The sequence below is a fragment of the Oncorhynchus nerka genome, linkage group LG24, assembly GCF_034236695.1.
Source record: "Oncorhynchus nerka isolate Pitt River linkage group LG24, Oner_Uvic_2.0, whole genome shotgun sequence".
In the NCBI taxonomy this organism is placed as follows: domain Eukaryota; kingdom Metazoa; phylum Chordata; class Actinopteri; order Salmoniformes; family Salmonidae; genus Oncorhynchus; species Oncorhynchus nerka.
Genome location: NC_088419.1, coordinates 80680864 through 80704069, shown reverse-complemented (window position 1 = coordinate 80704069; position 23206 = coordinate 80680864). Strand labels below are relative to the sequence as shown.

Sequence of the window (23206 nt, the reverse complement as noted above, 5' to 3'; positions counted from 1 at the left end):
AGAAAATGTCAAGAACAGATCTTGAGATTGACAAACATGTTGCTAATAAACACTTATCACAGTTTAAAGATTATAGCTATCAATTGTTATAGATTCTGGACTGGCTTATTACTTAATATTATCATGAATTATTATTATTATTATGCCTATTTTGACTAGACCTATATGGACTCAGTGGGGATTTATTAATGCGTTTATAGCTTCACTGGAATATAACCAGTGATTTGCTAATCTGTCACATGTTGCCTCTAGGATACAATGGCACATGTTGTGTCAGTGGCATACTAGGCTGCGTTTACACAGGCAGCCCAATTCTGATATTTGTCCTACTAATTGGTCTTTTGACCAATCACATCAGATCTTTTCACAGCACAAGCTCTTATTCACAGCTGATCTGATTGGTGAAAAGACCAAATAGTGAGAAAAAAATATCAGAATTAGGCTGCCTGTGTAAACGCAGCCAAATGTTGACAAATTCTTAACATATTGTCGTGAAGTTCTACAATGTAGCAGGTAGCTAAATATTATACTGCTTGCGTACGAGTTTCATCCCCCGCCAGAAAATATTCCAAATATTTGAACAGCAAGCGCAGAGAGGAAGGGGCCGGAGAGCGGAGAGAGAAGAGAGAGAGGCGCAGTTGAGCAAGTGAGCTAAGTAGCTAAAGCCAGTCAGTGAGGCCGAGGCGGACAGTTTTGAGGTGACAGTGGAGAATGGGGAGGACTTTGCACGCCCGGCGAATTTTGTCCGCAGAAAGGGTGCTCAAACTCGATCTCTACCCATCTGAGAGCGTGTGCTGAAACTGGAGAAACACCGGTGGACAGGAAGGAATGGCTGATCCTCTGAGGAGGAATTTATTAGCAAAACTTCGGGGGAAGAAATCTAAGAAAGGGACGCCGGCTGGTGGATACGGCGCTGCGACTAATGGGGGCAGAGCAGGTAAAGGAAAAGTTTCTCAAAACCCAGACGGCCAAACTCCTCCAGTAGTAATGTTCGCAGAGTTGCATTGTCTGACAGACAACATCATGAGAGGTAACGATTGTTACGTTAACGACATTGTAGTAAACAAGGTTGGATTAGATCAAGAGCAGAGCACGGTAGGAGTTGTTGAGACGAGTGAGTTTCCCCAGCAGTACGAGGCTTCAGCTAACATGCACATAAACACTAGCCGGGGGCCGGGGGACAATCAGGGTAGCGGGTGCTCCGGGATTAGGGGTCGAGTAAATGAGGAACTCTTGGGGGTCTCACTTCAAAGAGCAACTCAGTACGAGGGGAACGATAGAGACGAGATGATCAGAATCCATAAACAAGGGCCCGGCTACTTCTCTGGACAATTACAACAAGGACACATAGGTAGAGCGCACGAACAGAGAAAACACTTTGTCCCCATTCCGCGACAGTATAGCGCAGGGGATTCAATAGGGTTTGGGAGCAATATTCCTAATAATCACATTATATACCACAGAAGGCCTGATGGGGTAGTTAAAATGACAAATGGCCACTATCCTGCTTCAAAGAGTAATGGAACAAATGTCTGCTTTGACAAAGATCTAAAGACTCGAGTAAGCCACGGGCAGACAGACGACTCCTGCCATCAAACTGTGTACAACTACAAGGCAGACAACGGGCAGAGGTCTATAAATGATTTCAAAGTTACGGCAAACGTGGATCCTGGCCACAACCAAATATTGAAAACAAATGTTACAAATAACGGGACGCAAATGTGTCCGCCGGGTATCCCGTGTGCGCATCATCTGGACAGTAATTACACCGAGGAAAACATTGTGATTAGAAACATAGAGAGTTACGGGAGCTCGCATGAATTTACAGGGGACAACATTAGGGTGACCCATTTGCAGAGCCCGACATTTTTCCCCACTGAATTGGAGATATGCGACGTTAACGTGGCCTCCCACTTCATATGCGCAAGAGAAGGAGCACTCCGACACTACTCTCTAGATAGCGAGGATGATGATTATTATGATAATGTAATTCTTCCCTTTTATGTATCTGAGTCATTAGGTCCAAATGATAGAAAAAGCTCAGATAAAATAGAAGCCATAGAGTCGGGAAAAGATGTTCCTAAAGGACAAGTCATTAGCGACAGTGTGCAGGAGACAGACAGACTGCGGAGCCAGTTGAAAGAGGCCTATTACCTTCTTATAAACACCATGCACGATATTAGTTTTGATGGTCAGGTCAGTGTCAACGGTTTTATGGATCAGGCAAGTTCCTCCAGTCACTCTCGGGACAGCATGTGCTCACGGTTGTCCATCAAGCACGTGGACAGTGATGCTTGGTCGTCGGGAGAGCACAGTGTCCAACAGGTGTCTGACACAGACTCCATCCTGTTGTGCCTGCTGAGTGAAAACCGAGGGGATCCAAGTCTAAAAAAAAATGTCATTAGCAAGAGCCTTGTGAATCTATCTGCCAGCAGGATTGGGCCTCCCTTACTGCGTTCCACTAGTGACAGAGCTATCAAATACCGCAGTGGTGCGCACAATGCACCCTGCATCCAGGCCCTCGGTTCCCAAAGCCCTGCCTGTGAGAATGGGGATGGAGCAAATAGGCCACAGGCTGTTGGAGCCTCTGACCCGTTTGAGAAACAGGCCAGCTACAATGGTGACACGAGCAGCGACGACCTGCTTCAAGACACCGGTGAAGACTTCAAGTTGAACGAGAGTAGTGGCTCGGTCAACAGCCTCACTGGATCGTCCGACAACGCAGACACCCAGCAGGGTGGTAACAGCAAGCGAGATGGAGAGATGAGCGCATGGGACCGGGGAGGCTCTGCCAAGCCCCATGGAGTCACCGTCAACAAGATGCAGGAGTGGATGCACAAAGGCCGTCTGTTGTCTTCGGAGATGAAGCAGCGCATCGCGGGGTCCACGCCCCAACCCCATGGCACCCACTGTGGCCTGGATAGTGCACCACGGCCCAGCCAGGGCCAGGCCAGCTCAGTTCCAGGTGGATCTAAACCAGCAGCCCTGACGACCAGAGTTCACGGGGCCATACCCGCCACTGTGGTCCCATGCCAGAGCCAGGCTTTGCATCAGTCAGGTAGGAAGGGAGGTGGTGGCCCCCCCTGGTGGAGCCACTCTCCGGTCCAGGGAATCTCCCCCCTGTCGTCCTCCTCCATCCTCCTTCACCCATATTAAACTGCTCCGTCTGGTCTGGTGGTGGTCTCACTTTCTCTCCCTCTGGATGCAAAGCAAAGGGACGGAATGAATAACTGCCTGTCTGACCGGCCCCTTTGCTTTCCTAGTAGGATTCTCTAGTCTAACTGGTGGCGGGTTCTGGTTCTTCTTCTTCACACACTAATGTAGGTTCCATTTTAACACTGAATAGCACATTGGTTATAGTGGGCCACACTGTAGTAGTAACAATAACCACTAACTCACTCTGTAGTCTCATGGTGTTGATAACAGTGATAATGGTTGTGGTGGGTATGAACATTACTCTTGAACAATGAAATGTATAATGTGTATTAATGTTTGTTTGAGACCATCATTTGAGATGAAAACATCTGTATCGTGAAACACAAATGGATATCCTGTTTTGATATTACCATGTTATTATGGTATTACCACAAAACCTGTCCTTTCATCTGCTGACCTATTTTTTAAGGAAATGGGATACATGTCTACTTTTGCAGGTTGTAAGGTTTAGTTGGTGAGGTGACATCTCTTTCTTGTTGTTTCCCTGTGATATTTTCTATGGTTGGTATGGATGTGTGTGTGTGTCAGGTTGGTGTTCCATGGTATGTGTATGACTGGTGGGTTGAGCCTCGTCCAGGGTAAATAGGGTGATAGGCCACATGTACCGGGTGCTGTTGTTGACTCTCTCTGGTGCAGGGCTAGAAATAGAGTGTGATCTCCGGACTGCAGCGGAGAGGGAGAAAAATAAAGAGGGTGAGAGAGGAGGAGGGAGAGAAGTAGGGAGAGGGGGAGCATGGGGAGGGAGAGGGGGAGGGAGGGAGATGGAGGGCAGCTGTTGGCTCTTCCGAAGATGGTTTGGCTGCTAACTTTCTACTTTCTCTATTTTTCTCTCTCCATCTCATATCTTTGTCTCTGTTTCTCTCTCTCCCTCTATCTCTCATGTCTCTGTTTCTCTCTCTCTGTCTTCATCTCTCATGTTTCTGTCTCTCTTTCTCTCTATCCCTCTCTTCATCTCTCATGTCGCTGTCTCTCTTTCTCTCTATCCCTCTCCATCTCTCATGTCGCTGTCTCTCTTTCTCTCTATCCCTCTCCTTCATCTCTCATGTTTCTGTCTCTCTTTCTCTCTAGCCCTCTCTTCATCTCTCATGTCGCTGTCTCCTTCTCTCTAGCCCTCTCTTCATCTCCCATGTCTCTGTCTCTCCTTCTCTCTAGCCCTCTCTTCATCTCCCATGTCTCTGTCTTTGTTTCTCTCTCCCTCTCTTCATCTCTCATGTCGCTGTCTCTCCTTCTCTCTAGCCCTCTCTTCATCTCCCATGTCTCTGTCTCTCCTTCTCTCTAGCCCTCTCTTCATCTCTCATGTCGCTGTCTCTCCTTCTCTCTAGCCCTCTCTTCATCTCCCATGTCTCTGTCTTTGTTTCTCTCTCCCTCTCTTCATCTCGCTCTGTCTTTCCCTCTCTGTCTCTCTATTCATCTTTGTCTACTCTACTCTCTTCTTCTCTCATCATAGAAAAGGTCAGCCTCTTCTGCACTTTTCCACTGTCTAACCATACCTGTTGAAGTCGACAAACAGGAGAAGACAGGGGAAAGAGAGGACAGAGAGACATAGAAGCCACTAGCTGTATGAAAATGGATGTATAGAAAGACTAGCTCAGGGACCTGGGAAGAGAAAATAAGGTTTCTCTCCCTGTAGGTTGTTTTATTCACTGTCGTGTCCCCCACTCCTTCCTTCATAAGTTCCATGGTAACTTGCATTTTAAAAGGACCTGGGAGTGAATATTTAGAATGCCAATCCTGTTGTTTAAATTGTTTGCTCCCTGTTACTTAATTCCTTAGTATGAATGAACAAAATGGGCAGCGATGAAGTATTTATTAAGGTCAGCCCCAGAGCTTATCTTACCCCTGTGGATCTCTCTCTCTTTCCCCTCTCCCTCTCTCTAGATCTCTCTCTCTCTCTAGATCTATCTCTAGATCTCTCTCTCTCTAGATCTATCTCTCTCTAGATCTATCTCTCTCCTCTCTCTCTCTCCCTCTCTAGATCTATCTCTCTCTCTCTCCTCTCTAGATCTCTCTCTCTCTAGATCTATCTCTCTCCCCTCTCTCTCTCTAGATCTATCTCTCCTCTCTAGATCTCTATCTCTCTAGATCTATCTCTCTCCTCTCTCTCATCTCTCTCTCCTCTCTCTCTCTCTTGATCTCTCTCTCCTCTCTCTCTGCTCCACAAAGAGCCATTTAAAAAAGTAATACCAAAACCTCTCAAAGCGTGACTATAAACTTAGACTATAAACGTTTCTTTTATAGGCGCTCTTTTAATTTATGCAGATATGTGTCTTGGCTGACACGCTAAAATGGTCCCCATTTATCCCCCTCCTGGTTTATTTATTGGAAATTAGAACTCACTTTGAAGTCATAAATATAATGCAGTTGATTAGGAGTGTAAAATAGATTTGACGACAGTCCTTTTAAAGTGTCTGTATGGCATCTTTGTACTTTTATAATTAGTGTGAAATCCCCCTGCATATATTCATCACCCACAATGTGCTATTCACAGTGATGTGTGTGTGACTGAGTGTCTTGGGAAGTAGGTTAAAATAGAGTAGTGAGAAGTTGTTAGATGGCTCATTGTGTGTGTGCATGTGTGCATATGTGTGTGTGTGTGAAGTGGGACCACCACGATATTGTTGATGGTTAAGAAAGATAGGGAAGATCTAGAATGGTACGCTGGGAAAAACACTGGCTGAGTTGTGTTGAGTTCAGTTATCTCCAGGTGTCTACTACCATGTGTAGCATGCAGGCAGTAGGTCTCTACTCAGTATTTTTGTTTTCCTCAGTTTGGGGCTCAAATGAATGGGGATAAATCAAACCTACTGTAGACCAATAGCTATGCCAGCCAGTAGGGTGAAAGGTCCACCAGACTGCTGTTTGAACTTTGAAGATTTGATTTTCTCTTTTTCTCAGTACCTGTTATGGCTCAGTCTGATCCCCTCGTGAGAGAATAATAACCAGCCTCTGTCTGCATGCTTTGGATATTAACCTTATTGGAAGTCACACACCTGAATTGGGATTATGGGTAATATTTGTCAGAGGTCACAATATATCATTTACAAGGCGTAAAGGCTTCATAAACCCTGACATATATGCTTCACAAATCATTTATATGCAAATGTCATACTTTCTACAGGTGATATATCTGGTCTTATAGGGACATTTTAAAACATGTCTACTCTATATTCATGATGTCCAGCACCACGCCAACATCAACATACTGTGAAAATGGCACATTTCTGTGTAAAAAAAAGACACAGGAAGATAAGTGATTCCAGTGACATCAAACCATTAGTAGTCAATGCCTCCTCATCATTGGTTAAAATCACTGATGCTTTTCCAAAATTGTGGCGTAACCCTTTTGCTGTAACATATAACCCAAGGTAAAGTGATCTCCCCTGCTCTTGTTAATGTATTAAAGTGGCTACAATATCAAATAGGCAGGAAATATTCAATCTGATGCTCTTTGCCAGCTTCCCTCCACTGTTAAGTCGTGTTAAGACTGTGTCGCTCTCTGTGTCTGCATCAAGCCAAGTCTTGTTACTGAGCTGCACTGTTTTCTCTCATAAACACACGTAGCACCAGTTCCAGATTACCAGGTACAATGCTTCCTCCTGTCTGCTGTTTGTGATACTAAAGACAGATCAGATGATGAATGAGATAGAGGAAGCAGCATCATGGTAGTAGAGCCAGACATCTTTATGTAGAGGGTGAGTCAAATACTAATCATAATACGATATTCTCTCCGAGTTTGTCTGTTGACTCTGCCAAGTCAAGCACCAGCATCTTCATTTTCATGTGATGTCTCAGGCAGGAAGTTATGTTTTTTTAATGTGTTTTTCTAGTTTAAGATTCCAAAGAAAAGGAGATAGCAGTATGAATGAATAGGTCGGAGAGAATAGGAACAATGATAAGGTGGAATTCTTGTTGTTTTTTCTGTTGGTATTCTATGTGACGGGGAGAGTGACACCATTTCCAATTCTCACCTCTGCAACAGGGAAGAGGACTGACTGACACACTCACACAAACAACACTGCATTATTTGCCCAGGCCATATGTTACCCCTAAGGTCTTGGGTGTTCATTGGGCAGGCATGCCACTCTCACAGGTCTCAGTCTGCATTACTTTTAATTGGCTGTGCGTGTGGTGACCACTGTGGACACTATTGGTGAAGGTTACCGGACTCTCATGCCAACTAGAAGCCAAGGGCGAAGGAAGGCTCAGGTCTTGGCAAGCTGTGTCAATCAGCGCAGAGTGCACTAAAGTTATCTCAGGGTCAGGTTAGGGCACGCACAAACACAGCGCACACACATACACAGCGCACACACACATTGCGTTCCCACAGATTAGGTTTATAAGGGCAAAGTCATATGTCTCTATCAAGGAAGTGTTGACCCAGTTTAAGTGTTTGTAACAGCTTTCCTCCTGGGAAGGGGTGGCGAACCAAAATGTAGCGTGGTTATAGTTCATGTTTTTTAATAAGAAAACTGAACATGAACAGAATACAAAACAAGAAACTTGAAAACCCAAAAACAGTCCCGTGTGGCACAAACACTAACACAGGAGACAACCACCCACAAAATACCAAAAGAATATGGCTGCCTAAATATGGTTCCCAATCAGAGACAACGATAAACACCTGCCTCTGATTGAGAACCACTCTAGGCAACCATAGACTTCCCTAGACAACTACACTGAACACAACCTCATAAATCGAATAAACCCCTAGACAAGACGAAACACAATAAATCACCCATGTCACACCCTGGCCTAACCAAAAGAATAAAGAAAACACAGATAACTAAGGCCAGGGCGTGACAGTGTTTTCACCACTGCTTTAGTTCTCACACAGTTTACTATGAATTAACATGTTTAACTGGAATCCCAGGACATTCCTGGGAACTCTTCACATCTCATCAATAAAATGACAAGACCAGAGAAATGACATTTTCCCCCAATATGGCACTAATGCAATTCCTCAAAATGCACAACATGTCAGCAGTAGATTAGCACAAAAAAAACACTAGAAAGTGACCATTCTGGATTATTTAGGACCAATGCCGATTTTGGGGTGTCAAGGAGGCTGAAGGCCACTAATACATAACAACAAAATGGCAATCATTTAATTTGAATGGTAAATGTCTTGATAAACTGGGTAAATGAAGATGGCATAGGCCTATTCACAATACAGGTGAATGCATATTCAATAGGAGTGTGTGCATGCATTGAGTTATTGAGCTTGTTTTGGGTGATCAGTGGAGTCTATGGTGCTAAGGATGACAAACAATCTGTTTGTCTTCCATTTGGGACTTAATATTATCCTACTGTTCAACAACATTTGCAAAGAAGCACCACTCCCGCATGTCACGCCTATATGGAAGGACATCATACAGGCACTGCTGTTAGTTTGAAGAGCATCTATGGGTCCAAAGTCATTTCATGATTTGATTTGTGATTGTGATGTGTGATCACTGGGGATGCACGCTATATCGGTGAAGATATCGGAATCGGACGATATTAGATAAAAATGCCAACATCAACATCAGCCCGATGTCTAGTTTATCGCTGATGTGCAAAAACCGATGTCAAAGCTGACATGCATACTTATATAACGTAGGTACATGACGTAATGACGCCGTGTACAATCTGGCACTGAGGAAAGTCCTATTTCATGCTCATGACTGTGCTGGTTATGCTGGTTGTCATACCGCAGCTGCCATTTCAATGGCATTTGAGAACATGTTGGAAACTTGGAAACATGAACACACTAGCTAGCTCCATTCGAACAACTGACTCGAGAAATAAGCTCATAATTTGCGCCTGCAGCAGACGTGATACCCTCTTATGGCATTGAAACGCCTGCTCAACAAAACTGCCGACCCAGGCTGTGAACAAGCGGTTCGGTGGCATTCTCTCTTTACTGTGTCACCACCATGCTCGATGCGATGTACAAGGACCACTACTTCGATGCAGACAAGAAACAGGGCTTACGTGACATGTTACAGACACAGCTGGACAAGGTGGAAACAGACACAATGACAGTGCGCACCGAGGAAAAGAGGCCATGGACAGACAGAGCTGAAATTTCACTGCTTGACATGTATGATGAAATCCTGGTTGAGAATGAAACGACTGAACAAATGAACAACAAAACAGCACAGCAAGTAAGTGAAAGAAATAGGTTTTGATTATGTTTTACTGGTAATGGGGTCATGCTAACAAAATAACTTTTTGGTCAGTGTGGTGTGTGTGTGTGTGTATAACCTTTATTTTACTAGGGAAGTCAATCAAGAACAAATTCTTATTTACAATGACGGTCTACCCCAGCCAAACCCGGACAACACTGGGCCAATTGTGCGCCACCCTATGGTACGCCCAATCTTGGCCGGATTTGATACAGCCTGGATTCGACCCAGACCCTGTAGTGACGCCTCTTGCACTGAGATACAGTGCCTTAGACTGCTGCGTCCATGTGTGTGTGTTAACTATTTAACTGTACTAGAATGCTTCAAAGGCCGCAAAAATGTTAAATATCGGTTATTGGTATCGTTTTTATTTTTGGTAAGGAAAATAGCCAAAAATGATCACGGATGCTTATGAAATTAGTATTTTCTTCTCATTATCTTTGGCTAGGATTTTTTATATTTTTTTCAGCTGTCAGGACACATCTCTTAACATCTCTGCTGCCAGGACGAAATTCTAAACAATTCAATTGGCTAGTTCAGCTATCTGTCAAGAAATTGCACGTTGTAACTTGATCCTACTGCTACGATGGGATAGAGCTAAGCTGTAACTCCGCTCCCTTTCACATCTCTCTGCATCGCTCATATCACTTACTGCTGTTTATTGCTACTATGAGAACTAGTTCAATAGCGATGGCATTTTCTTATCAAGCCATAAATGGGCATAATATCTTACAAGGAAAAAAAGGTGACACAATGATGCAAGTTCTGTCTGAATGACTCAAATCTTCCCATAGTTTGCAAAGTGAGAAGGTACACACACGTGCTGATCTACAGCTTTTTTGGTCCATAAGCATGCAGGAACATTCTTAGGTAGCTACACCTATTGCCAACCTTTATTTCGGCATTTTAAAACAGTTCCTTCTTTCTCTATTATGACAATCATCTAATCCAACTATTAACTGTAAATTTACTGAAACGATTGTGGTTGGTCAGGTCAGCACACCAGTAAATAGCTAACATTACACCGCAAATCAGATGGCTCCTTGCCGGAAATGGTGCATGTTCAAAATGATAACCCACTAACTTTAGCTAACTATGTTGGCTATTAGCTCCTATCTGATATATTATCACCATGTTTATCTAGCCAGCATAGTAGCTATAGATAGCTATCTAACGCCACAGATGAAAGGATTAGTTATCGTAATCTGTGCTAACAGGTCACATAGCTATCTGCTTAGCTAGCTACCTAGCATATTGCATGCATGTGCGGGCACGTCAACACAAGCCTTATTATTAGTGAATTAACTAAACTAATATCTGCAACAGGAGTTAGATTTTGGCCACTGTGTCAATTCATGCATTTCTCAATACTGCAACGTTCTGTTTGAGAATGATTTATCTTGCTGCTGCTGATTTTCCCAGTTAGACATTCCTCCGCATTGTGCAGTGCTCGTGGCTCAGGCGGTAAATTGCGGCTGGCCTAGCAGCAGTTTTGCTATGTAGAGGGACTATCCGCAAAGCCGATAAAGAAGGACCCAATATTTTGGCTCGACCGATTATCGCTTTTCTCTAAATAGCACATTATCCAAATAGGCTGTCGCATGGTAGCCTTTAGCCTAGAGTATTTACTTCATACAAAATCGGCATAAATTCAAAGTACATGCATAATTGACACTGCCGGACTGCACACGTGACCTGAATGCAGTTAATAAACCCTACCGGAAACCATATAGCCTATAAAATAACGTATACCTCTTTGAGCTGCTATTGTGACTGCAGACAGTCACACATTTGATAAGCCTATGCAGAGTTCACTACATAGGCATCTCTGCCACAGACAATGAAGTCTGTTAACAATTCATAGAGGCACGAGGGAAAATTATATTATTTTCCTGTCCTAAAGCCTAGGCTATTTTCCTATCCAGTCCCAATTCCAATGAAACCCAAAATCCTGTCGTGCATGACAATTCCTCATTTTATTCTGTAATCAATAGGTTGCATTATCAAAGCATGTCTCTTGCCAATGCACGTCAAAATAGCGATATAACATTTCCCCCGCTTCTCTGCGCTGTCTCGTACTTGCTGCCCATATGAGAGCTTCGGTAGAGAATATGTGATCGATAAACGGTATGAGAGTATATATGGATATTTTTAAAACAGGTTAAGATACCTTGATATTTAAACTATTTCCACTATTTAATCTGGTCTGCTATATGTATAACCATCAACCTGATTTTGCCAAATATAGGAGATATTCTGTCATTCTTTGATGGAAGTTATTTAGCAAGTTTAGCAACTTTGGTCATTTGACTTTTGTTACTGCCGTTACAAAATGTGTATGATTCGACAACGCTATACTCGAGGGACGCTCTGTGCATCTTGAGCGCGCTCTGTGTCGGGATAGCCTACTGCTGAAATGTACTGAATTGAGGAACATAACGTTCAAAATTGACGAATGGCCTGTTTCGCAATTCACAACAGTGTCATTGGCGATCAAAGACAGTTACTCTATCATTACTAAATATCAGTTTAATTTGCTCTGAAATCTTTACATAGTGGCACAGCACCCCTCTTATTTGGGGAGAATCCTGGCATAGTGACCATACAGAATCTTGGTTTCAAACACTTTAAATGGACTTCAGATTTTCGCGGTATTTCCCGGGACAATGTGGATAAATATGAATTATTCCCGGTATTGAAATTTGGGTGATTTTCTGAAGAATATTAATCCCAACAGTTTACTGAGTGTTCTAGAACCCGCACAAGTTATTTTTCAGTTGGTTCTTTCCACTGCTTGAGGCTCCATGGCAAAGGTTGTGACCTACATCAATAGTATTTTTTGTTTTCAGGGCATTGATATGAATTCAATATGCGTTTACAGTTTGAATGTGATGGTAGAGTGATAGTAGGAAATGGATGGAGGGATGTTGGAGGAAGGCGGTGCCGTGCCATGCATGATGAAGGTGTGAGAGGTGTTGAAGAGAAAACTGTCAATCTAGAGGAGCTGTGGTCTGGAATGTCCTACATGTGGGAACACGCTACCTCTGTTATTGAAGACCCCTTAAAGGAGACAGCTCTGCAGTGACCAGCTCAACTCACGCTAGGCTATACCACAGCAGCCTCTAATTCAACTTGAGCTAAGGCTAGCACTAATGCTAACATGCCATCCCCATGCTAAGAGCCTATTCTCATTGACGAAAGTTTAAGCAGAGGCACTACGACAAGATTTCAATTGACATAATATGTACATCAACTGTTTCAATATACATGACATTCTTGTCTTCCTTACATTTCGTTGAGGCTGGCAACGTGACATTCTTGCTCTGCAGCTCCAATTTACCGTAAACATCACAGTAGCCATTAGCAATGCAAACTATTCAACAATGCGAGTAGGTAGCAAACTAAACAAAAGTATTTCTGCATTCTCCCTAGTTACATCATAATAGCTGCATTAGCTAGTTAGCCGAATGCGGATGTTTGCTAAAACTGGAACTGCTTTGAGGTCCCTAAAAAATTATAATAATGTACAATAAATTAAGACTACAGATTATTGAATGGGATAATATACACCATTTTTTGAGAATGATAATTTGAAACATACAGTTTTAATGAGTAAATGTATTTATACATGTTTTCATTTTGATAAGACATTAAACTACAATGGATTGAAGGTTATTTGTTGATGTAAAAATCTAAATGTACCGATTTTAAGGTTGTGCCATTAGATTTGGGGTGAGGTGGGGTCACGGAAAATGTTTGGGGGAAAAAATGGGGTCTCCAGAAATTGTCTGAAAAAATGGGGTACCCACTGAAAAAGTTTGAATACCACTGCCAGGCTTAATTTTATCAATATCATAGAGCTCTTTATATGAGGTAAAAAGTTAATGTGCACGCACACACACACACACACACACACACACTGTGCCTTTAGGGCCCATGTCAATAAAATCAGCATAATCAAATCAAATTTTATTTGTCACATACACATGGTTAGCAGATGTTAATGCGAGTGTAGCGAAATGCTTGTGCTTCTAGTTCCGACAATGCAGTAATAACCAACAAGTAATCTAGCTAACAATTCCAAAACTACTACCTTATAGACACAAGTGTAAGGGGATAAAGAATATGTACATAAAGATATATGAGTGAGTGATGGTACAGAGCGGCATAGGAAAGATACAGTAGATGGTATTGAGTGCAGTATATACATATGAGATGAGTATGTAAACAAAGTGGCATAGTTAAAGTGGCTAGTGATACATGTATTATATAAAGATGCAGTAGATTATATAGAGTACAGTATGCACATATACATATGAGATGAATAATGTAGGGTATGTAAACATTATATTAGGTAGCATTGTTTAAAGTGGCCAAGCAAAAAATAAACTTAGTTTCAATCTAGTGAACTCGGAATAGCTTCCTTACGCAACTTTACAGGCCATGTTCCACTAATTTGATTGCACTGGTTAAAAATAAACGATTTATTCTGACACGCTGGTACTTTTTAATAGTACACTTCTTCAACCCTGCACACACACACACACCAACACCCAACTCTGGACCCTATGTATGTTGTTTTATAAGTGAAAACATTCTCGGTATCCAGTCTGTAATTTGGTGGTTGTAGCGCAGCTTGCAGGAAATCTGTTTCCTTAAGGGAAAGAGAACTTGTCATTAGCGTCTACTGTGGAGGGGCTCGTCTGGGCTGAGAGGAGAATGCACGTATCAAAACAGTCTTTACAGAGAGAAGACTGCCATGCGATGCGTGTTGCAACAGGACCCAGCCCTCATCACTCAGATCCAGCCTGTCTGTTTCCCTCTCTCTTTCCCAGCAGGCAGCATCTGCTCATCAGCCCATGGCTTGTCAACACTGCCTGCGGAAAAACAAGACCTGTCAGACAAACAATCTTTGCATGATTTGCAGGGTTACTTGCTTTGCGATTTGTAAGAGATTTGGCTTCTCTTTTTATTATCTGTTAGGTAAACTGTACACACAGAGCTGCGAACTGTACAGACACACAGAGACATCTCTTGTTGCGTTGAATGTGGATGGTACTTTCTGAACCCTTTGAAAAATGTCAAGCCAGAAGCTGCCTCATCACCACATTTTTTATCTGCCCCTATTGATGCTCATATCGGCGCTGGTTTTACTTATGTCAACTGACCAAACCATCCTCCTCACCCTCCATCCCATTTGCCTCATCCCTTCATCCCATCCTCCTCACCTTCCTTCCCCTCCTCGTCCTCCTGATCCCTGGCACCTCTATTTTCACTGCTGTCACGATGGCTGTGATTTTTCAGATTTTTCCCCCGCTCTGTTTATCGGAGCTCTGACTCTATCCCGTCTCTCTCTGTGTGTGATTTTCCGTTAGGTCTGAGCTCGCACATTCCCCAAGCTGACATTCCAGGGATGGGAAGTCATTGGAGGAGATGTGCCAGTGTTGCGAGGCGTTTGTGTTACAAGGGCCTGCCACGTAGTAATGATGTTTTGTGTTTTAGTCAAAATATAGCAGAACCAGCAGTGGAGAAAAATACCAAAACACACATTCTCATTCTGTCTATCAGAGGTGAAATACAGACGTGAAGAAAGATGATGTGTTTGGATTTTGAGTAGCTTGTGTGGTTGTATGTGAGCGTGAGAAGAGAGGGGAAAGTCCCTACACATTTCTCCATCCCAAGGCTGGGTAAGTCACTGTTGGTAAGTCACCTATGGTTTCATGATACAGATGTTTTCATTTAAAGTAACAAAGGCACAACGTTATCCTCGCAAGGCAAATATAATCAGGTAATCAAATGTTGGGGGGAGGCTATAAGTGGGAAGCTATGATTCAACAGGTTATAAAACATCCCACACTGTTTCCATGGTGATAGTTGCCAGAATATCTCTTTGTGTCTTAAGGCTCCTGTATGAAGGGATACAGGTGAGCAGATGGTGGCAGTGAGATATCAGTACAGGAATGCATCCAAAATGGCACCCTATTCCCTACATAGTAGTGCTTTACTTTTGACCAGATAATAGGATGCCATTTCAGATACAGCCTCAGTCTCTCCTGCTCTGCAGTCTGACACGTCTCTCTTTCTCTCACTCTCTCTCCTGCAGCTCTGATAGAGAATGTCCACTCCTCCTCCGACAGGCACGAGGTTGGCGAGGGCAAGGCCAGCGAGCTGTCATTATGGAGACCCCCACTCAACACCATCACCGTTTCCAAGAAACGCAACTGGCTCCAGCAGAGCTCTGGGAGGCCGCATCACACCACTCAGGATGACTCCCAGTGCATTCTGGGAGCAGAGGAGGACAATGGACATGGACATACACCCCGACCCCCTCCTAGCCCCTCCCCGGAGTACCTAAAACCCCCCGGACCGCCGCCCTCCCGGCCCCTCCGCCTGCACCTACCCCAGGTGAGCATGTGCCACGCCCACGTTGGACCCCAGCCCAGGTGTGTGGACCCGGCCGAGGAGAATGATGCGGATGACGAGGGGGAGATCTGGTACAACCCCATCCCTGAGGATGAAGAACCAGAGCTACCTCACATTTACAGACCCACCACCATCCCCCAGGTCAGACTGATGGTCCCTACACGGCCCCAGGAGCCCCAAGCCCTCCAGATCCAGAGGAGGCCCAGCCGGGAAGGGGTGGCCGGGCGGACCCTGGAAGGCTGCAGCCCTGACCTGGAGGGTGTGGGGGAGAGCCTGGGTGGCGGAGGTGGAGGTGGAGAGGGGAGTCAGCAGGGGAATGCTGTACATTCCATGGAGCCGTCGATACAGCTGCACAGACAGATGCTGCACACATGCAAACCTCAGGAGGAGGGGCCAGCCAGTTCCAGCAGAGCCACAGCTGCAGGTAAATAACCTCTAGAACTACGTCTATCCATCTCCCTCCTCCTAGTCTTACACTCTTTCTAATCTACTCTCACTCACTCTCTCCTTTTCTTTTCTTTTACTATCCCTTTCTTCTCTTTCTCTGTACTCACCTCTTTCCCTTCCTCAACTTAGTGCCGGCGGCTGTCTGTCTGTCTCTCAGTCAATCAGTCTTTCAATCAGTCTTGAGACACCACGCACACACACATACCTCTCCTCTCTCTAATCATATCTCTACATAGTGGTGTCAGTCATTAGGTTAGCTAAACCCACCCACATTAGTTAGCCAGGTGGAATTAGTTGGCATTCCTGAAGGGAATAAATCATTTTTTCTTTTTGACTGAAGCTCATTCCCGGGATTAAGCAACGCTGTAGACTAGGGCTGTCCGAGTTAACCAATTTACTGAAGTTCACTTTTTGTAATTTCAGTGCACAATTTGTTTATTTATTGCGATTAATCGCAATGTCTGAAAGCATTCAAAATACACTGGGTGTGTGTGGGTGGGTGGCAGGCCTGGAATTTTGTGATTTTAGTGGTAATCTACCAGGGCACCAAGGCCATCTGCTAGGGCACCAAGGCCATCTGCTAGGGCACCAAGGCCATTAACCAAAATAGCCAATTAAATTGCTTTGAAAACAGAAAAACAGTAGCCATTCTTTAAAAAAAAAACATATGTCTATGTAAATGTACATAAATAATTAGCCTACAGTACATCTAAAGTGTGCCCCCCTCATGTCAGCAGTAGACCGATGCTGACATGAGGGAGGCGCCAGAAAATGTAGCCACATTTTAATGAGACTTTTAATGACATGTACTGTATATACACTGCTCAAAAAAATAAAGGGAACACGAAAATAACACATCCTAGATCTGAATGAATGAAATATTCTTATTAAATACTTTTTTCTTTACATAGTTGAATGTGCTGACAACAAAATCACACAAAAATTATCAATGGAAATCAAATTTATCAACCCATGGAGGTCTGGATTTGGAGTCACACTCAAAATTAAAGTGGAAAACCACACTACAGGCTGATCCAACTTTGATGTAATGTCCTTAAAACAAGTCAAAATGAGGCTCAGTAGTGTGTGTGGCCTCCACGTGCCTATATGACCTCCCTACAACGCCTGGGCGGATGGTCTCCTGAGGGATCTCCTCCCAGACCTGGACTAAAGCAACCGCCAACTCCTGGACAGTCTGTGGTGCAACGTGGCATTGGTGGATGGAGCAAGACCTGATGTCCCAGATGTGCTCAATTGGATTCAGGTCTGGGGAACGGGCGGGCTAGTCCATAGCATCAATGCCTTCCTCTTGCAGGAACTGCTGACACACTCCAGCCACATGAGGTCTAGCATTGTCTTGCATTAGGAGGAACCCAGGGCCAACCGCACCAGCATATGGTCTCACAAGGGGTCTGAGGATCTCATCTCGGTACCTAATGGCAGTCAGGCTACCTCTGGCGAGCACATGGAGGGCTGTGCGGCCCCTCAAAGAAATGCCACCCCACACCATGACTGACCCACCGCCAAACCGGTCATGCTGGAGGATGTTGCAGGCAGCAGAACGTTCTCAACGGCGTCTCCAGACTCTGTCACGTCTGTCACATGTGCTCAGTGTGAACCTGCTTTCATCTGTGAAAAGCACAGGGCGCCAGTGGCGAATTTGCCAATCTTGGTGTTCTCTGGCAAATGCCAAACGTCCTGCACGGTGTTGGGCTGTAAGCACAACCCCCACCTGTGGACGTCGGGTCCTCATACCACCCTCATGGAGTCTGGAGGTCATTTTGTAGGGCTCTGGCAGTGCTCCTCCTGCTCCTCCTTGCACAAAGGCGGAGGTAGCGGTCCTGCTGCTGGGTTGTTGCCCTCCTACGGCCTCATCCACGTCTCCTGATGTACTGGCCTGTCTCCTGGTAGCGCCTCCATGCTCTGGACACTACGCTGACAGACACAGCAAACCTTCTTGCCACAGCTCGCATTGATGTGCCATCCTGGATGAGCTGCACTACCTGAGCCACTTGTGTGGGTTGTAGACTCCGTCTCATGCTACCACTAGAGTGAAAGCACCACCAGCATTCAAAACTGACCAAAACATCAGCCAGGAAGCATAGGAACTGAGAAGTGGTCTGTGGTCACCACCTGCAGAACCACTCCTTTATTGGGGATGTCTTGCTAATTGCCTATAATTTCCACCTGTTGTCTATTCCATTTGCACAACAGCATGTGAAATTTATTGTCAATCAGTGTTGCTTCCTAAGTGGGCAGTTTGATTTCACAGAAGTGTGATTGACTTGGAGTTACATTGTGTTGGTTAAGTGTTCCCTTTATTTTTTTGAGCAGTGTATATAGGCTAAACACCAGTTATGTTTGGCAAATATAATCTAGGATCATTCTTAATAAAGGCTTGATTCTGTCGACATACAGTGCATTCGGAAAGTATTCAGACCCCTTGACTTTTTCCACATTTTGTTACGTTACAGCCTTATTCTAAAATAGATTATAAAATGATTCCTCATCAATCTACACACAATGCCCCATAATGATGAAGCAAAAACAGGCTTTTAGAATTTGTTGCTGTCCCGTTTTTTTCTCTCCATTTTATGAGGCATGTCTTACCATGTTCTGACCATAGGAATGTTAAGGGGATTATTTTATAAACACTTCCTCATATGTCATTGAAACCAGTATTTATTTCATGTTGTCAACTTTCTTTCATTGTCCAGCAGCCAAAGGCACTATCCTAGTCATATTACCAACCCATGCTAGTTTTTGAGTCTTGTCCCGAAGCCGCTCCCGCGTTGTCTTGGCTGTGTGCTTCGGTCGATGTCCTGTTGAAATAGTTTATCAACATTTTAAGCTTAAACCTTCTGATCTGTTGCATCAGCCTCATTGCTTTTAAAAGTTTTTTTTAATGTACAGGGGTTGTATTCATTTGGGATCTATCGCGTCCCAGTACTGTCCCAGAGTATGTTTAGAATATTTTTTTCTTGCACAGAAGGACAAGCTGAACAATAGAATATGTCAATGTTTGTACATTGACATAGGCTAGTGCTTTTGCTGTTCGTTATTCTTCTTGTTAGCTGACGAAAAGTAAATGTGGACAATAACATCTTCAATATGCGCCTCGGATTTGGATAAGAAGGATGCGCTCCTTTGCATCCCAGGTGTGTCTTCACTTGTAACCTACTTCTGAGTGGGGATGCCTGTGAGAAGGACCCGATCATGTGACGGGCATTGGCTAATAAGAATTTAGATGTTTGAGAGACCCATGTGAGTGATAGGTGCTTCGGAGCATGGCGATTGGCAGCCGGGAGAAAGGAAAGGAATTATTATATTCAGCCCAAGGGCACAACGGCCACTTTGGCCACAAGACATGAATTCTTTTAGGCTTCATTGCTGGGAAATTTGAGGCCTGGTGTGTGTGTGTTTCTGTGTTGAGACTGTGCAACACGATTTTAACTATTATGTAGGGTGTCCTATCAAAAATGCATATTTTGACCAACTTCTTATCTCTATCATAATCTGTCCAAACTGTATTGAAGTTTTTACCCTTGTAGCATGGCCAGAATTAGGGTGACTAAATCAATGGAGGAAAGAGACAAAAGTGGTAAAAACATCTGGAAAATTGCTTTGCGTCAGTAAGGCTGGATTCTGTACAATAATTAAATCTACATGGCTACCTGACAGGCTCATCTTTCTTCTCGAATCCTCAGGACATGAAACAATATAGAGGTAAGAGGGATATCGATTTAGAGACATGACATGTAGTATTTTCATATTTTAGTATACGTTTAATTTGAAATTTCTCTTCTTTTTCGAAGATTGAAAAACCCCACTGAACGATTCAGAACATAAAAAAATATATTTGTCTTCACATAAGGATTTAAAATTTCATCACCAAAGTGCGTTTCACCCACTCTGGGCAGAGAGGGTGTACCCCCTATATTGTGATGACAGCCCCTACACAACTCTCTTAGTACGTTGTATTTTTAATTTTTTTACTTCTTCTTTTGACTGCTCTGATGTGGCAACACGGTTGTTTGGACATTTTGACAAATCTTGAAGTGAACCCATAATTATGACTTTTAACTACTGTCTTCTATGGCACGCAAAAGAGCTTTCTGGTTGTTGAACACAAAGCGAAGCTGAATAGCAAGGATATACTTATCCCTTCCGCATAATTGGCAGCAGCCATAGCAACAGAAATTCTTTATGAAAGCCATAACAAGCCTGACATGTGCACTGGTGTTGCTCACTTCACTTTGACTAAATGTATTAGTGAAAAGAGCAAACTACCAGATATCTATTGGTAATACTAGTTGGTTAGAAGTTTTAAATGTATTAAAACACTTTTTACATTTGTCTGAGTGAACAACAGCAAATGTTTTGGAACCTCCTTCATCCTACATCTCCAGTCTTGTCTTGGGGACATTCCCTCCAAAACAATGTGTTCTGAGGGGACATTCTCTCTCTGAACGTTTTTTGTGAGAGTGAGTGACATAACACAAGCGTGATTGACAGGTAGCGGCCAACAGCTAGAGCTCGGCCAATGGGTAACAACAAAGCCCCGGCTCACAGTGACATCACATGCTGAGTGGCCAAAGTCTCAGTCATGAAAGACTTTACATGCAGGATCAGGATTAGCCTTAGGCCAGGGCCTGAGTGGGGTCTCAGTGTTCCAGCACATGAATGCTGGAATAGCCACAGACACTGATTATAACCAATTAAAACTAAGCTATTTTCTGCTCTTGTCATTTGATATGGTACAGTGTGAAATTCCAGATATTTCCCACAGTCTTTCATGGTTAAACGATGAAAGGGGAAAGCACGTAGAAAGACTCCTCTGTGTAGAGAGAAGTTGCATGATTATTATGTTGGTTTATCAATCTGTTCTTATTCTGTGAACTGTGTGTGAATTCTGTGTGATTGATTTGTGACTGAGACAGAAAGGCATTTACAGGAACTTGTGTCATAAATGAGTCAGTATGTTGTTGTGTTGTGTGGAATGTGGCGTCCTTGTGATAGTGTAGGTTGCCTAGTTATCTGGGAGATGTGCTGCTTGCTGTGTTCTGTGTTGTGCATGGTGGGGAGTGTTCAGTGAGTGTTTTGTGTTCCAGTGTTCCACACTGGAACTCCCTGCTCGTTGTTGACTTTGCGGTCGGCTCCTGTGGTTTAGCCGACGCCACTCCACACTTCAACCAGTGTCTCAACAAAAAAGAACCTACCGCATTACGTGTCCTCAAAGAGAAAGTGCGTGTGTGTGTTACTACGTTGTGTGTGTTACTACGTTGTGTGTGTGTTACTACGTTGTGTGTGTTACTACGTTGTGTGTGTTACTACGTTGTGTGTGTTACTACGTTGTGTGTGTGTTACTACGTTGTGTGTGTTATTACGTTGTGTGTGTTACTACGTTGTGTGTGTTACTACGTTGTGTGTGTGTTACTACGTTGTGTGTGTGTTACTACGTTGTGTGTGTTACTACGTTGTGTGTGTTACTACGTTGTGTGTGTTACTACGTTGTGTGTGTTACTACGTTGTGTGTGTTATTACGTTGTGTGTGTTACTACGTTGTGTGTGTTACTACGTTGTGTGTGTTATTACGTTGTGTGTGTTACTACGTTGTGTGTGTTACTACGTTGTGTGTGTTACTACGTTGTGTGTGTTATTACGTTGTGTGTGTTACTACGTTGTGTGTGTTACTACGTTTGTGTGTTGTTACGTTGTGTGTGTTACTACGTTGTGTGTGTTACTACGTTTGTGTGTGTTACTACGTTGTGTGTGTGTTACTACGTTGTGTGTGTTACTACGTTGTGTGTGTTACTACGTTGTGTGTGTGTTACTACGTTGTGTGTGTGTTACTACGTTGTGTGTGTGTTACTACGTTGTGTGTGTTATTACGTTGTGTGTGTTACTACGTTGTGTGTGTTACTACGTTGTGTGTGTTACTACGTTGTGTGTGTTACTACGTTGTGTGTGTTACTACGTTGTGTGTGTGTTACTACGTTGTGTGTGTTACTACGTTGTGTGTGTGTTACTACGTTGTGTGTGTTATTACGTTGTGTGTGTTACTACGTTGTGTGTGTTACTACGTTGTGTGTGTTACTACGTTGTGTGTGTTATTACGTTGTGTGTGTTACTACGTTGTGTGTGTTACTACGTTGTGTGTGTTACTACGTTGTGTGTGTTACTACGTTGTGTGTGTGTTACTACGTTGTGTGTGTTACTACGTTGTGTGTGTTACTACGTTGTGTGTGTTACTACGTTGTGTGTGTTACTACGTTGTGTGTGTGTTACTACGTTGTGTGTGTTACTACGTTGTGTGTGTTACTACGTTGTGTGTGTTACTACGTTGTGTGTGTGCCAGCTAGGCCCCCAGTGAGAGGTGACTTTACCTATTTATCCATCAGTCAGTCACAGTGGTTGTGAACGGTGGTGAGCCCTATAATAATAATAATGATGATGACGACGATGATGATGTATGTGTCCAGGTCTCTGTAATGTGGTAAAAATACTCCCATAATCCTTTGGGATGTAACAGGAGCTGAGTGCCGAGACGCTGTCACGGCAGGAAGTGGCAGGGTGACAGGCCGTGTTTTGGGTTTGCAGGAGGACAATGTATCAGACATGTCCCTGACTTAACCCTATACATTCTGTATACTCCCCTTGTCCCATTTTTTGAGCCATTGCCACCACCCACAAGGTGTATAAACATCAACAATAAATACGAATAAAATAAGATAATAGATACAAAACAAAAACAAAAACGTGAAGAACATAAATCAGTCAATTCTAATTAGCACATGTAGGACAGTGTGCAAGTGTGTGAGCATGGACTTTGCAGATATTCTCACATGTGCAGCACATAGTTACATTTACATTTAAGTCATTTAGCAGACGCTCTTATCCAGAGCGACTTACAAATTGGTGCTTTCACCTTATGACATCCAGTGGAACAGCCA

At 43.6% G+C, this 23206-nt stretch overlaps 1 protein-coding gene across 3 annotated transcripts in view; it reads left to right on the top strand.

Moving 5' to 3' along the window:
* The first annotated feature begins 634 nt into the window (after positions 1-634).
* The window catches only part of syde2 (synapse defective 1, Rho GTPase, homolog 2 (C. elegans)), a 76510-nt gene continuing 53938 nt past the window's right edge, over positions 635-23206 (top strand). The window contains exons 1-2 of one of the 3 annotated variants that reach the window (XM_029633221.2): positions 635-3058; positions 15487-16230. In XM_029633221.2, coding sequence (XP_029489081.2) covers positions 829-3058; positions 15487-16230 — 2974 coding nt within the window. In that variant the 5' untranslated portion in view covers positions 635-828. The remainder of the gene's footprint in view (positions 3059-15486; positions 16231-23206) is intronic. The other 2 variants (XM_029633220.2, XM_029633222.2) reach the window with 2 other exon arrangements.